The sequence below is a fragment of the Pieris napi genome, chromosome 9 (assembly GCF_905475465.1).
Source record: "Pieris napi chromosome 9, ilPieNapi1.2, whole genome shotgun sequence".
NCBI lineage: Eukaryota > Metazoa > Arthropoda > Insecta > Lepidoptera > Pieridae > Pieris > Pieris napi.
Genome location: NC_062242.1, coordinates 12,303,014 through 12,318,378, shown reverse-complemented (window position 1 = coordinate 12,318,378; position 15,365 = coordinate 12,303,014). Strand labels below are relative to the sequence as shown.

At 34.1% G+C, this 15,365-nt stretch overlaps 1 protein-coding gene and 1 long non-coding RNA gene across 6 annotated transcripts in view; one reads left to right on the top strand and one right to left on the bottom strand.

Moving 5' to 3' along the window:
• LOC125052310 (mitogen-activated protein kinase kinase kinase kinase 5) overlaps positions 1-15,365 on the top strand; it is a 41,749-nt gene extending 26,384 nt beyond the window's left edge. For 3 of the 5 annotated variants that reach the window (XM_047653069.1, XM_047653068.1, XM_047653066.1), the window contains 11 exons: positions 105-937; positions 4,382-4,518; positions 4,728-4,809; positions 6,641-6,763; positions 8,398-8,541; positions 8,962-9,086; positions 9,980-10,112; positions 10,726-10,844; positions 11,228-11,360; positions 11,825-11,951; positions 12,974-15,365. In XM_047653069.1, the coding sequence (XP_047509025.1) occupies positions 105-937; positions 4,382-4,518; positions 4,728-4,809; positions 6,641-6,763; positions 8,398-8,541; positions 8,962-9,086; positions 9,980-10,112; positions 10,726-10,844; positions 11,228-11,360; positions 11,825-11,951; positions 12,974-13,073 (2,056 nt within the window). In that variant the 3' untranslated portion in view covers positions 13,074-15,365. The remainder of the gene's footprint in view (positions 1-104; positions 938-4,381; positions 4,519-4,727; positions 4,810-6,640; positions 6,764-8,397; positions 8,542-8,961; positions 9,087-9,979; positions 10,113-10,725; positions 10,845-11,227; positions 11,361-11,824; positions 11,952-12,973) is intronic. The other 2 variants (XM_047653070.1, XM_047653067.1) reach the window with 1 other exon arrangement.
• LOC125052311 lies at positions 1,765-3,353 on the bottom strand. The gene is made up of 2 exons (XR_007117435.1): positions 3,100-3,353; positions 1,765-1,942 (listed from the first exon to the last, which is right to left on the bottom strand). It is a non-coding gene; the product is annotated as an uncharacterized LOC125052311 (long non-coding RNA).

Sequence of the window (15,365 nt, the reverse complement as noted above, 5' to 3'; positions counted from 1 at the left end):
ATTTAACGCCTGAAGTGTCTAACATAACCCTAGCTTCAGCTAATAGCACCCCGACCATGCTGTCCCAAATTATCCGTTTTAAAACCACTTTTATCCAATTACAGAGCGACACTACCTTTAACAGCAGACACGGCAGCCATGTCACAGGCTGGCAACAATCTGTCAATACACGATCACCATCTCTCCCAATGCATACAGCTAAAGCAGAACTTTTTAAATAATTCATCTACGAACGTCTATCAAAGTTTAACGAGCTTTCAAACGCCAATCGGGTCCTCTTCGGCGTCGATAAACGAACAATTGTGTAAGAAGGACGAAATAATGTACGCCGATCATCAGGACTCGGAAACTCCGATCAACTCGAATTGTGAGTGCGGTTTGTGCCCGAAACCGGAATCAAAAGACGTGAACACCCTTAGTGATTTACAACGCTCTGTCGCACCGAAGTGCTCATGTGACTCCTGCAATTCGAACGGTGACATCCTAAGCTATTACCGACATTGTCCGAACCAGAATCAAGACTCTGGGATAGTTATCTGTGACGTTTGCAAGAAACAAAAGATTTCTGTAAGCAATTTTCGCGCTCTGCAGATCGCAAATCGTTTACAAATATCGGATTCGGGAATTGAAAATGGCGGATCGGATGACGAGCTGTGTCGGAAGATCGATATAAGTTTAAATATGGATGTACAAGAACATAGAAAGAGGCATAATAGGCACAATTCGGATTCGGTCACGGCGGGGATAGATTTGAATCAGTTCTGTCAGTGTGAATTGGATGGTAGTAAGCGGAAAACTTCGTCGGTAGATGAAATTTTCAAGATGGCGGAGGATGGTGGGTCGAGTCAAGAGTTGAAGGATGATGAGGTGAAAACCAGTCAACGGCAACGAAGCTTATCGGATAGTCAACGGGACAAGGCGAAAGTTGATGCTGAAGGTGAGTTCTGTATCTTAATATTTAATGTACGCCATTTATAACTCTGAGTAGTGTTGGCCTAGTGGTTTCAGCGTGCGATTCTCATACCTGAGGTCGTAGGTATCCCCGGCTGTGCACCATTGGACTTTCTTTCTATGTGCGCATTTAACATTTGCTCGAACGGTGAAGGAAAACATCGTGAGGAAACCGACATGTCTTAGACCCATAAAGTCGACGGCGTGTGTTAAGCACTGGAGGCTGATCACCTACTTGCCTAATAGATTTAAAATTGATGATGAAATATTCAGAAATCTGAGGCTGATCTTAAGAGGTTGTAGCGCCACTGATTTATGTTATTTATAACTTTGAAACGGCTTGACCGATTTTGAGGATCTATTTATTTTTTTCGTCTTCGTTCATAATAACAGCTAGAAGCAGATTAACTAATATGATATAGGATAGGTTCACGTAAAATGTCTTTGATATTCTAGTCTTTATAGGCATTTGACATAGACAATTTCTTCATTTGTTTAACATATAATTCAGTCAACGTTATATTAATTTATTGATTTGTGCTGAAACCAAATATCATTAATTCAGATTACTTTTGTGTAGTTTTGAATATTAAAAGACAAGTATATTTAAATGAACATTCGTGTATAAACTACCATATATTTACTAGAGAACGAATATCGTGTGTATCAAGACGCAATGACCGGAAAAATATACGGGTTCACCAGGAAGTTGAACTGGTCACTTGGACTCTCGAAGCATTTGTATTCTTATAAAACTGATTATTCTATTTTGTTGCATTCGCTAGCGCTATCGTGCGTAATAAAAAGCATATGTAATATTGTATATATATATTGTGATTCTTTATTGACAATCACACAATTACACAGTAGCATAATCCGAAAAGATCATTTGGATCAGTTCTGGAACAAAAGCCATCAATTCTTGAGGGTTCACAAACTTGTTGGCATTGACTTTTGCAGTCGCTGTTTGAAAAGCAGCTGGTCGCTTGAACTGTGAAAAGAAATCAATTATTGTTTGTAATCACGCCCAGTGCTGGTTAAGTTGTTTAATAGGTTACCATAGATTAAAGATTAGCAGAGAGAGCTAAATAAGTGCTATGCTTGAAGTGGTAATATCACTTGAACTGTCCACGAGTGAAATTAAGCGTGAAATAATATCGCAAAAGAAGATAATGAGAAGAAGACTTTACACATACAAAATTAGGCAACAGAAAGCTGTATATATAATTTATATTTATATAAAATTCTTTTGTCACAATGTTCGTTCCCACTTCCCATACTCCTCCGAAACAGCTCGACCGATTTTTATGAAATTTTATATTAATATTCAGTAAGTCTGAGAATCGGCTACTATCTATCGTTCAAACCCCTAAGTGATAAGGGGTTACCACTTTTTTTTATTGAAAAATTCTGTTTGTTTTTTTTTATGATACAGCATACAAAAATACATACAACCCCTAATTTTCACGCCTCTACTAACAACCCCGACTTTTTTATTATGAAAAAATGTTACCTATAAATAATATACATGGCAAAACAAACGTTTGCCGTGTCAGCTAGTAGCTATATATAAATATACTAGCGACCCGCCCAAAATCAAAATTACATAAAACCTACCTCTTCAATCACTCTATCTATTTAAAAAACCGCATCAAAACCCGTTGCGTAGTTTTAAAGATTTAAGCATACATAGGGACAGAGAAAACGACTTTGTTTTATACTATGTAGTGATAAGCTGTATATGTAGCTTTCTGGCTACACGCGTAATCGAGCAAGCTGTCCTAAATGAATTTTGGATAAATGTGATTTACAAAACAAAGAATGAGGGGCCTCATAGCCTAGCGGTCTTATTAAGTGGCAGCTAGGTGAGGGGTACCGGGTTCAATTCCCGGTTCGAGGGCAAGTTTTAATTTAATTTAAATTTGTTCTCGGCCTTTGGGAGGGTTGTGCGGTACCGGGCGAGTGCTTAAACCGTACATGGAGGACACGGTCGAATTTCTATTCAAGCACGAATTATAAAAATGACGCTGGCTAATGCACAAATCGTGCCAGAGCCATTAAAAAAAAAAAAAACAAAGAATGAAAATTAAAAAATACACATCTTAAACAAGGAATTGATAGAGTTTTTAATAAGAATTAAAACATTACCTTGGTCAGCTACAGTCACAAATGCAGTTGCGAACATGACAACGCAGAATAAAATTGCTGTGAACTTCATCTTGGTTTTTGATTGATTGTTAGCTCTCCCACTGTTTACTGTATATATATATAATAATGTTTCGCTTGAATTAATTTATTTGTCACAGTTATGTGTGACAAATTAATTTGGAAATAATGACCTGAACTACTTTGAATCGTACATTATCTAATTTCACACAGTTTAGTTTTAGACGTTTAATTGGTCATACATATTCAAAAATTATATAATAACCTTGATGAGATTTGTTTAATAATAAAATATATATAAAACTTTTTCGTTCGGGTTTTAATTAAATTTATATTGACAAAATCTGGTAAAATGGAATGAAAAATACCTGCGGGTAGAAGACGATGTGGTGGTTCTTAAAAATATGTTTTAAGTAAAAGTTACTCGGTGTTCTAGATTTTTTTTTATAGAACGAGGGGCAAACGGGCAGGAGGCTCATCTGATGTTAAGTGATCCGCCGCCCATGGACACTCTCAATGCCAGAGGGCTCGCGAGTGCGTTGCCGGCCTAGAAAATAGTGTTAGTTATTATAGTGTCGGCCTAGTGTTCTAGATATTCAACATTTTCGAAAATTCAAAATTTATAGTGCATGCATTACATACTCGACTATACTCTAATTTTGAATTCCGTAGAATTCTGACAGCTTTCATGTTTTGACATGTCAGAGATTGCAAACCTTTTTGGCCGGGCACATTTTTATATTTCAATACGAGTCTGAACATCTGAGTCTATACATACATTTTATTTGTTAGTGAATGTATCCATTTTATTAAGTGCGATGCTCCACATTATAAGTGGTTTTACGGCGAGTGATAATTACGTCTCTTTTCATCACAAACAGTAAAAAACGCACAAGGAAAGATATTTTTTTTTAAATGTGGAAACCCTGGAATTAGTAGGCAAGGATGCCAGCTAAAGAATAAAATAAAGTAATTAAAGTTAATTCGATATATTGTTCGTGATATTGAAATATTTATTATTTTTGTATTAGGTCACTTGTGTAAGTAAATATTTAGGATTACCTTTTTGTAGGTAAAACATATAAAATACGTAGCATTTTTTTATTGCCCTCAAATGGGTCAAATTTGTCCCTTTTTCGGTGGAGAACTTTTTTAGTAGCAACACTTATGAAATATCAGAATTCTGCGGAATGAAAAATCAGAGTATAAGTAGGTAGTATCAAAAAAATTTATGTTTCAGTAACTTTCAAAATAAAAGTAACAGTTTCTGTGACAGGTAGTAGTACACCTCCCGTCCCTCCTCGGCGAGCGCGGGGTAGACGGGTTCGAAGCCCAGTGCGACCAGCGCCCAACGGACTACCGCCTACACCCAAAGTGCACATGGGTGCTTGTTTCTCTAAGGTAAAAATTTTGCAAACTACCCTCAACATTTTGCGATTTGATTATACATTGACGTTATCTGATTATACGTAGTAGAAATAACTAATTTTAAGTAATTTAAAAATTTGTTGATTAATTAGAGTTTTGTATTCAAAAGGTAACCTAAACGTAACCGAAAAGATATTATACAGGTAGTCTACTTATTAACTGTAGTACTAATTTAATTTCAGGTGTTTAATGGCTGTCCTCTTCGGATAAACTGCACAGCATCTTGGATACACCCAGACACCAGGGATCAGCATATTCTCATAGGTAAGAAAAATTCCCTCTGATGTTTTTATCGTCTTCAAGCTAATATTTGTAGTTCACAGCCGCTTACTCGTTCAACGTGGAACCCTGATCGATTGTTTAAATCCAGGCTGTCGTAAGAAGACATTGATATCTATACTTCTATATTAATGTTATAAAAAGGAAAGATTTGTATGTAAGTATGTTTGTAACGGATTGGCTCAAAAAGCACTAGACCGATTTTAAAAATTCTTTCACTATTTGAATGCTACATTTACTCTGATTAATAGCCTACATTAATTTTTTTAATTAATAATAATAATAATAATAATGAAAATTTAATTCCAAGAAAAAATAAGGATCCCTACAAAAACTACAATAATGTTACCCAAGGTGTAAAAAAATGCATATAAAATATATTTCATCGCATGCGCTGCGAAAAATATAGAACAACATTGCACAATATTAAAGAACATATCAATATCTACAAGAACTGTTGCGATAGCATGTGTCTAACTATTGTCACTTAAATACTTTTTAACATTTTAAAATTTAATAGAAATTTCCATCAAAATCAGACCAAAAAAACGGGCCTTAGACAAATCGCCACTGTAATCATAACCTTGTATGTTAAAAACCATTTACTTTTTATTCTTAGACTTTTATTTCATTTAACTGGTATAATCATGTATCATGTATCAATTACGTTATTAATAAATAGGTCCTTTTTACCATCTAAAACTATGGACAAAAGCACATACTAATATTTTGACGAATATTGACGAAATTAAAAAAAAATTTCGTTTCCTGCAATGTTTGGTTCTCTGAACTTACGAGGTTATCATTCTACAGCGACGATTATATGTCGATGTATGTGGGCATCACTTACTAATGATAGGAGATCCGAAGATATTTCTATGTTAATATTTAATATTAAGTTTCAAGAATCAGAGAATATGTCTTCTACAAATTTTACCTTGGTGCTTCATCTTCTTGAATTGATTTCAATACTGAGCTGATTTTAATATTATCCTGACTATTCGCGTTTTATTTGGACAGTGTCTCAGTGTAAATATTTGTTTCGAATCTTAGTTTTGCTTGTAACAAGAGGTCAGGAAATAGCTTGGTGGTAATACCACTTAAATTATTTCTTTTTTTTTTTCGACATTATTCGTTTTGGTTTAGTACTGTAAGGATAGTGTAAGTATTTTATGTGAATAAATTAATAATTAATCTCGCGGGCATAAGATACAATTGTCCACGTATCTTCGTCGCAGGAGATTGTTCTTATGAAAGAAAAAAATTAAGAAAATTGCGCGGAAAATTAGAAAATTTAAGGATACTTAACCACCATACAATTCAAACTTTTTTGTGTAATATCTTTATATATATAATTCTGCTGAACGTGTGTATATCACTGGACTCTTCTTAAACGGCTGAACCGATTTGAATGGTTTTTTTTTGGATGTGAGGAAATATTTGAAGAGGCGGGAAGACTGTTTTGTTAGCAGTAACAATTTAGTAGTTTCTTTGTAGTATTAATTTGTCGTTTGATTAATGTTAAATTTCAGTTTTCTTTAATTTTTTTAGTTTTATATTTGTCTCTTAATATACTTATGTTTTCTGTTTCATATATATTGTTTATCTATGTAATCTGTTTTGGTTTTGTATTATGTGTATAATATGTATGATAGCTGTAAGTTTACTTATAAATATATAAAGATATGATTTGTAAAAACCCAATATGAATAACGGTACGCTGTAACAATTTTTACCACTAGTATCAGATTTCTATAACGAAATTTTTGAGTAGAGTTCGAAGCTGTATATAAGAATCTTGTATTTGTTCTTCCAGGTGCGGAGGAGGGTATCTACACTTTGAACTTGAACGAGCTACACGAGACTGCTATGGATCAACTCTGTCCTCGAAGGACGATTTGGATGCACGTCATCAAGGATGTTCTTATGTCGCTTTCTGGTATGTACATTGTACATTAACATATTTTTTGTCAATTTATATAAAATTGTGTATGATACCAAACATTTTTACGTGACAACGTCTAATAAATCAATGAAAGCAAGAAAAAACATGACTAATTGTCCCGTTACGCTCGTTGTCACTTTACGCCCATTGTCCGTTTACGCTCTTCCACTAGATGGCCCATGCGTCCGAGGATTCACTCCTTCTTTGTATCCATTGGGAATGCAATCCCGACTCGAGATCGTAAATTCGAGATCCCGCGGGATTAGAAATATCAATCCAGCGGGATCCCGAAATTTTCGGGATCTCGTCCAGTTTAAAAAAAATCACATGACTGAATACGATGAAAACTGCTTGTTTGTGATAGTGACTAATTTATCTAAGCTTGTGGATACACGTGTAAAAGGACTTTTAGACGCTCGGAGAGTTTCTTCTAATTCCTCTTGAAGTGATGTATTAATTAGTTTGTGTAGCAGTAGCACTTATATTTGAAACCTCTGCAAGCATAGAAAGTAGCAAGTGATCTTCGTTTTATACTGTCGTATTAATCTCTACTTGTTCCTTCTACTACTACTCTCTATTAATCTCTATAATAGTGTAATTATATTTTTGATTTCTTTGATTTAGATATTTTCTTGGCAATTGAAAAGTCTCGTTGCCTTTCCATTGCTCCACATCATCTTGAAAATTATTCGGATTTTTGCAAATATAACAGCGCTGCAGTTGATATTATGCGACGCTCGGAGATACGTTTGTTCATCGAACAGATCCATTTTTCTGAGAGAGGAGTTTTTAGGTCTTCTCGCTTTCGAATCATGAAACACAACGTATATTCTGCACTAACTAAATCAGTATCTCCCAATCTCGTCAATCTCGAACGAGATCTCGTCATATTATGCTTCGGGATTGATCTCGAAAAATTACACGGGATCTCGCGAGATCGGAATCTTTTGCATTTTTGCATTCCCTAAGTCTATCCATACAAAATAATTCAATAAAAAATATTCAATTTTATTCATATAAGTATGCAATGATTTCATCAATGTTTTGTTACGACGTCACGTTAAACTATCGTCCGCGAACAGACTTTTCAGACAACTGTCTATTCTAAAATCCCTGACAATTATGGTAGACATAAATTTTCAAGAAGAAAAAACTTGCAATATTAGATTCTACAAGTAATTTTTTGCTTATTGTCAAATAGCGGATTAGGTATCAGATAGACATAGACAAAGACATAACTTGTATTACTAACAAATACACACAAAATAACAATAGGCACTTAACAATGCTTTTTTTTAATTTATCAGTCCACTACCGAATATATCATTCTAGATAAGTAGCGTTTTGTAGTGTTTATTAAAATTTAGTAATGGACTAAATTTAAAATACAGCAGAAAAAGATTATTAACTTTCTATGGTTTATATTTTGCTTATGACAAACGCGTCATGTTTGCGTCACTTTAAACTTAAAAAAAATTAAGTAACACTCAAATATAAACCTAATTTATAACAATGTTTTACAAGAATTTACCCTTTCTATCACAGCGTAAAATCTATTTGACAGAACGAGACGAAGGTGTACTTTAAGAGTTTAGTATTTGAATATTTAACAAGTGGTATGTCAACAGGTAAAACCCCCTGCCTCTACCGGCACGAGCTGTTAGTGTTAACGGGTAGTGGGCGGGCGGGGGCGGGCAGATCCCTTCGCGTGTTGCCGCCCCGGCTTCTACCCAGACGGTTCGCACCTTCCACGCGCGTGCCTGACACCAGAGGTAATATTAACATTGTTTCATTCGTTTAATATCTCAAATTTATTGAATATTATATAAATACTAGCTGATCCGACAAACGTCGTTTTGCCATGTATATCATTTATAATAAAAAATAGGGGTTGATCGTAGAGGGGCGAAAGGTTGTATGTATTTTTTAATGCTGTATCATTAAAAACATAAAATTAAAAAATTATCTAAAAATTAAAAATATAATAATTTAGGCGTGGACTACCCTTAATATTTAGGAGATGAAAAATAGATGTTGTCCGATTCTCAGACATACCCAATATGCACACAAAATTTCATGAGAATCAGTCGAGCCGTTTCGGAGGAGTTTAACCACAAACACCGCGACACGAGAATTTTATATATTAGATTTAAAAACCTTAGGTAACACTTATTCTTACGATTTATTTTTAGGTTGTACCGTGTGCGCAGTAGTCCGTAACCCTTACAATGGATACAAGTACCTGTGCGGGGCCACGCCCGCTGGATTATTCCTCATGCAGTGGTACGACCCTCTACGGAAGTTCATGCTACTGAAGGTATTCAAAACTCTAAAGCTAATGGCCTACTTGAGGCTAAATAGGAGAATAATGTATGTGTCGCAGCCAACTAGATTAATAAGCCGTTCAATTAACAGCCTAGCCTTTTAACTAAACAGCACCGTTGAACTAACGGCCTTTAATAAACTGTCTGGCTAATTCTTGCGTATCATTCTTACATCTGACATGAAAAATATTTCTTTAACAAATAAATTACTTGAATCAGTTATAGCTAAATTCACATTATTATTGTCACTACACTCTTCCATTGTACTTGTTCTTTTTCATTAAACGTTGGAAAACACCATCAAAGTTGTGGTTTTTCGACGCCATATTGACAGTAAGCGTTTCGTTTCGAGTTTGAGAGTGGCAGAAAGTGGAACTAAATTTAAATTAACAGTCAACAGCCTAGGCAAGTAATGAAACGTCATCGATCCTAGTCATCTGCGTTGCTGTTCGATCAACTGGCTAAATGTATTTCAGGCCGCTAGTTAAACGGCGCTGTTAAGTTAAGAGGCTAGGCTGTTGATTGAACGGCTAATTAACCTAGTTGGTTGCGACATATGCACTGCAAGCGTGCCGCTAAAAGCCGAGTGTATAAAATATAAATGAAATCATAAATAATTAAATGATTAAAAAATATTTACAGCCAATTCAATTCTCAAATAATGGCGTAAAACGAGGTGAACTGGAAGAAATGTAATTCAAACAATTATTTATATTTTTCACATACCTAGCTAAGTATGACTTCATTATGTCAAAAATGTATTAAATTTAACGAAGACTCAATAGGCAACTAAATCTCAATGGGCTCATACATTGATTTCTTGTAATATATACATAGCAATGGCATAAATTTTGTGTTTTCAAGAGTCCGTTTGTATAAATTTCAGAACATCGAATGTGTCCTACCGTCGCCGTTACTCGCTTTCGAGTTAATCATTACTCCGGAGCTGGAGTATCCACTTCTTTGTGTTGGTGTCACGAGGAAACCTATACGGCTAAATCTAATTAATATAAATTCGGGTAAGACAAAAAAGTGCGTGCGTACAAAGTAAACATGTCAGAAGCGAAACGTATTTTGAGTTTGAGAAAATATTAAGTGTCGAAAATTAATACAAGTTATACATTTTTTTTTTTAATTTCAGTTCTTCGATAATAAAAACACGTGGCATTTTAATTTACAATTCTTCATTTGAGATTTCAATAAATTATTTTGCATAAATTATAATTTTAATTTTAAAAATATAATTTCTATAAGGTAATTCACCCTTCTCACTCTCTCTCAGTCGGTCTCAATCGCTCTCTCCCTTGTCATCGACAAAAATGCTGCACATCTTCGTGACGTTCCGTAAAAAGTTTACCCTCATGCGTCTAAAGAAGTTTCACTTCGAAAATATAATGGAAAATAGTATGAAGAACTCGTTTCCCTGAAAGTTATTATTTCAATACTAAAAAATCTTCGAAAATTTAAGTGGGCCTATGAACCAAGTTAATTTAATAAAAAAACATTTTTTTTTTCTGACCGTACTTAATTCGAAAGCTTACTCTGTAGTTTAAAAAAGTCCTTAGTAATTTGCTATCAGTACTTTAAGTAACATTTAATGTTTGCTGACAGTAGTTTCTGTTTGAATTAAAGGTGCGAGCTGGTTCCACTCGGACGAGCTGGAGGTCCGCCCCGGGGGCTCCAACACCGTCATACCCAGGCCTGAGAGGCTCCACACGCTTAGGGCTGTGCATCAGCTGAATAAGGACGCGGTGAGTGTCGTTGCTGACCGTATATTGAACCATTTCGACAATTCATTTTTAATTTTAAAATCTTAAAACTAAAGTAATTAACTTTTAAGCAATAGCAAGAATAATACTTCTCTATCTTCTTCTTCTCTATTTTTCAAACATGTAATCTATTTTTGGTCAGAGCGAGTCTACTCAATATGTTAGTAATAAAAAAAGTTTATACTGATTTAAAAATAAGTAAGTGACCTGTAGAATTATAACAGTGTATTAAAAGTATGTTTGTCCACAAATTTCTCGGGAACTTAATACCATATCCAGATGATATATCTTACTTTTGAATAAAAAATAAAACTTAACTAATTGTTATACCAACAGGCATTTGAAAGGTTTCATTAAATTTCCAGGTACTAGTGTGTCACGAAAATGTAGTGGATATAATCCCGGTGCTTCCCGGGTTCGATTCCCGACGACAAGACGACAGGCGGAAGAGCAAGTTGCCGCAGAGACTGCAGTTCGACTTCCAGATTGATAGCATATGTGAGTATTATTCAAAGTGTGATTATATTTAAGATATGGAACCAACAAATATTAAAGAAAGAAAATTCGTGATTTCCTTTATAGAAAGCCGGGATTCAAATCTACGACCTCAGTTTAAAAAAAATTCATAGAACAGTGGGCAAACGGCCAGGTGAAGCATATTAAGTGATACCGCCCATGGACACTCAATGCCAAGGCTGGTTAAAAATTTGGTACGGTCTTGAAATACTTCAGTGGGCAGCTGGTTCCACATAGTGGTGCTGGCAAAAACTGCCTTGAAAAACGCTCAGTTGTGGAACGGACATCGATGTTTACGGGTGGTATTTTATATTCTGCCTCACCTCCTGATGAAACTCAGGTGCAGGTATTTATTGGAACACTCTTCTTTGTAATTGAGTGGTCAACTCTGCTTTTAGAAAATACGAGTTGTCTATTTATTTGGTTTAATATTTTTTACTTTTCAGTGTGTCTGGCGGACTCGGTGCTGGCCTTCCACCGCAACGGCATGCAAGGTCGGTCTTTGAGGAACGCTGACGTCACTCAGGAAATAGTCGACCACTCACGCGCATACCGACTCGTCGGACACGACAAGTTAGTATTCACATTTTCTGCCCATTAGGATAAATTGGGACTTTTCATTTGGAGAACAACGTAATTTATATTGTTCACAGACTATTATGTAGGCTATTTGACTGTGTTATTGAAAGTAATCAGTAGAAAACATTTAAAAAGCGTGATGGAGTAAAATAACTTGGAAATAATCATTTAAAAAGCTATAGTTAAAAATATTGACTTTTGTAGAGTCACGTGACAGTCACAGAGTAGTGGAATTAAAGATGACATTGCTTGTAATATGTCCTCGTCTGTCTGATAATACTGACGTGGAGTTTAATTTCATCGGAGATTGATTTTGATCAGAATATAATATATTTGTGTAATTTAATATTAACACGTAAAAAACTTGACGTTTGCATACGTATTTACAAGCATGGGATTTTAAAACCAAACAGAATTAAAAATAACAATTTGTATAAACATTCTGAAATAGTCTTTAAAATCTCGTCAAATAGCCTAGGAATAATGTCGTAGAGATATCGACACTCCATCGATATGGATATCGTCATTCAGTGGGCGTCATGTGGGTAAAGTGGGAACACAAAAGACACGAATAATTATCGTACAATATTTCATTTAGATTGATTCCTTTTTTAATTACAAATAACACTTTAAGCTTAAATTATAAACACAATCTACTCAAACACCACATGCTCCACTGAATATTCAAACTCAAACTCAAATCAATCAATCAGTACGCACTGTCCAAATTAAAGATGGCGCCTCGAGACATTTGCTCTGCTCTGATTGGTCGTAAGAATATTCGTACTTTTATTTGTTAAGTAATGATTCTAAATTGTAGCGAAACAAATGGAATTAAATAATATTATGATTCTTAAAAGAAATAATAGAAATCACAATTATTAACCAAAGTAACTATAAAAATCAACGGTCAATTGACCCGATCACAAAATTTCCTGATAATCCAAGTAATGTTGTGAAAAAAAAAAAATTTTTTTAGTATTCTCGAATTAATTTATCATAATAATTTATTTCAGAGTTGTAGTACTAGAATCGCACGTACTCCAAAACAACACGCTCTCAGGCGAAGACGGGAACGATCTATATATTTTGGCCGGACACGAGGCCTCGTACTAGTTACCCATAGTTGCGGCCAATCTCTATAGCATAATTATATTTTAAAATATTCAAAATCAAGTATATTTTGATGGAGGTATAAAGATTGGCCGTTATTTCTGTTAACCGAAATATTTTTCTAATTAATAGTCCTGCGTTCCTAGTAGGATTAAAAAGTTTGCCCTCAGTAGTCTTTTGTCTCTTTCCGTCAAATTATGTTTACGCTGTGATGAAAGCAGACAGAACAGCAGTGGTAGTACTTTAGATAAAACGGTGCCACTAGACTGTTTTTTTATATGAATGGGTATATGTATGTTCATAATAATCTGTGTTTGCACAGATAACATAGCGCATTGAAATGCCACAGAGTTAATAAAAACATGTTTTTATCGTATTTTCAACAATTAGTTATAGGAACGCAGTATTTAAATCTTTATTTTTCCAAAATAATCAACAAATGTTATAGCACTGCCCTACTCCATTCCATGGATGACATTGAAGCAATAAATTATAGAATATTTTAGTTTATTCGCAAACTTGTTGAGATTACGCAAACGCCATTTTGAACCAGTGACGTAGTTTCCTATTCTCATATTCAAAGCCTCGTTTTCTCTAGTTGGACAACAGGCTTGAAGACAAGATGACAAAAATTTCAATACAAAAAAATCTCTAGAAATTTTTGTTTCTACCGTTCTAGTTGAAACATATATTGCAAATAACTGTTTAATATGGTTTTTCGTTGTCTATAGGAAGTAATCCAGTGATTTTAATAAATTTATCTAAAAACTAATGCTATATCCGACAAGTTTGCCTGTTAGTGAATATTTAATGGGAGTTTAGCTAATTTATGAGATATTGCTGTCTCTATCATACATATATACCTGAGAAGGACAGCAATATGTTTGAGTTTCAATAAAACTTACACTTTGACAATTTACAATGAATTTATTTAAAATTAATGTACTTCATTTTGAATTATTCAATAAATGTATTCTAATATAATAAAAATTAATAAATCTATATGAATGTTATTAAAAGCGTTTAATTATATCGATTTAGGCTTTCTAGCTATAACGTTGAAATAATCGTTATTTTCATATGATGTTACTGTGATTTAGATGCGACGGCATTTTAAAGTATTTATTGATATGTGATTCATTTAACGCCAACAATGTATGAAAAAGACAAATATTTTGACACTTGTGTATTTGATCATGCGCAAGAGACGTTTTAAGAGCAGCTAGTTGACCATTATTCGTTATTAAAGGGCGATAAACAAAGTTAATTTTCACATTTTAACAAATAAAATAATACACAAGTGTCAGAATGTAAGATCGTTATAACATGAATAGTTTATAGTAACCAAGAAAATATTAAATTGCTTATTTTGTAAATATATAAAATTCCAATTAGTGTTAGTCAATTGTATTATAGACTAGTTTAGTTCAATTTTAGTTGAGTGAACTAAAATGCTACATTTTAGTTTGTTTAACTGAAATGTATTTGGTGTAACGAGGCTTCGACTCGATATGGACTGTTTATTTATTAACTGTGTTGTTTATTTGATTTGCATGTTTAGAAATCTGATGTTCGTTACGGGATGAATATATTCAAGTTGTCAAAATTATGTCCTAAAATATTTAAGGTAGTCATTATTAATAATACAGTATAAGTTTCATCATCGGACCTCGAGGCAGAATATGAAATTCAACCCGTATCACCTCGACGTCCGACGTTCCACAACTGACCGTCTTTAAAGGCAGTTTTTACCACCACTATCTGCAACCAGCTGCCCACTGAAGTATTTCCGAATCCATTCGACTTGTCGTCCTTCAAGAAAAAGCGTAACGATTTTTAAAAGGCCGGCAACGCTCTCGAGCAATCTAGCATTGAGAGATTAAATTCAAGTTTTAGTTCCATTTGTGTGTTACAACACATGTTAACGAATTATGACAGATGTGAGAGTTAGTTTGTTCTTAAATTTGACTTAAATATAATTAAGGCAAAAGTGTCTTAAGACCAGTCTTGTTAGTTCTTAGTTTGATTGTCATATTTATACCGTAACAACTTCAGTTTTTCTTTTGTGAGATTATCTCTCTGGTTGTATTTTAGCACACAGCACTTTCATTTAAGGTGACACTTAAATAATAAAACATACCAAAACATATGAAACATTTTTATGGAAATCAGTTGAAGTACCCACAACTTTTAATATTCTTGGATAACATAAGTGTGGTATGTTTTATTAAATTCTTAATACAATGTAATGCTTTAAACCAGTTAATTTACTCTTGTAATAAAATTTTAATTTGA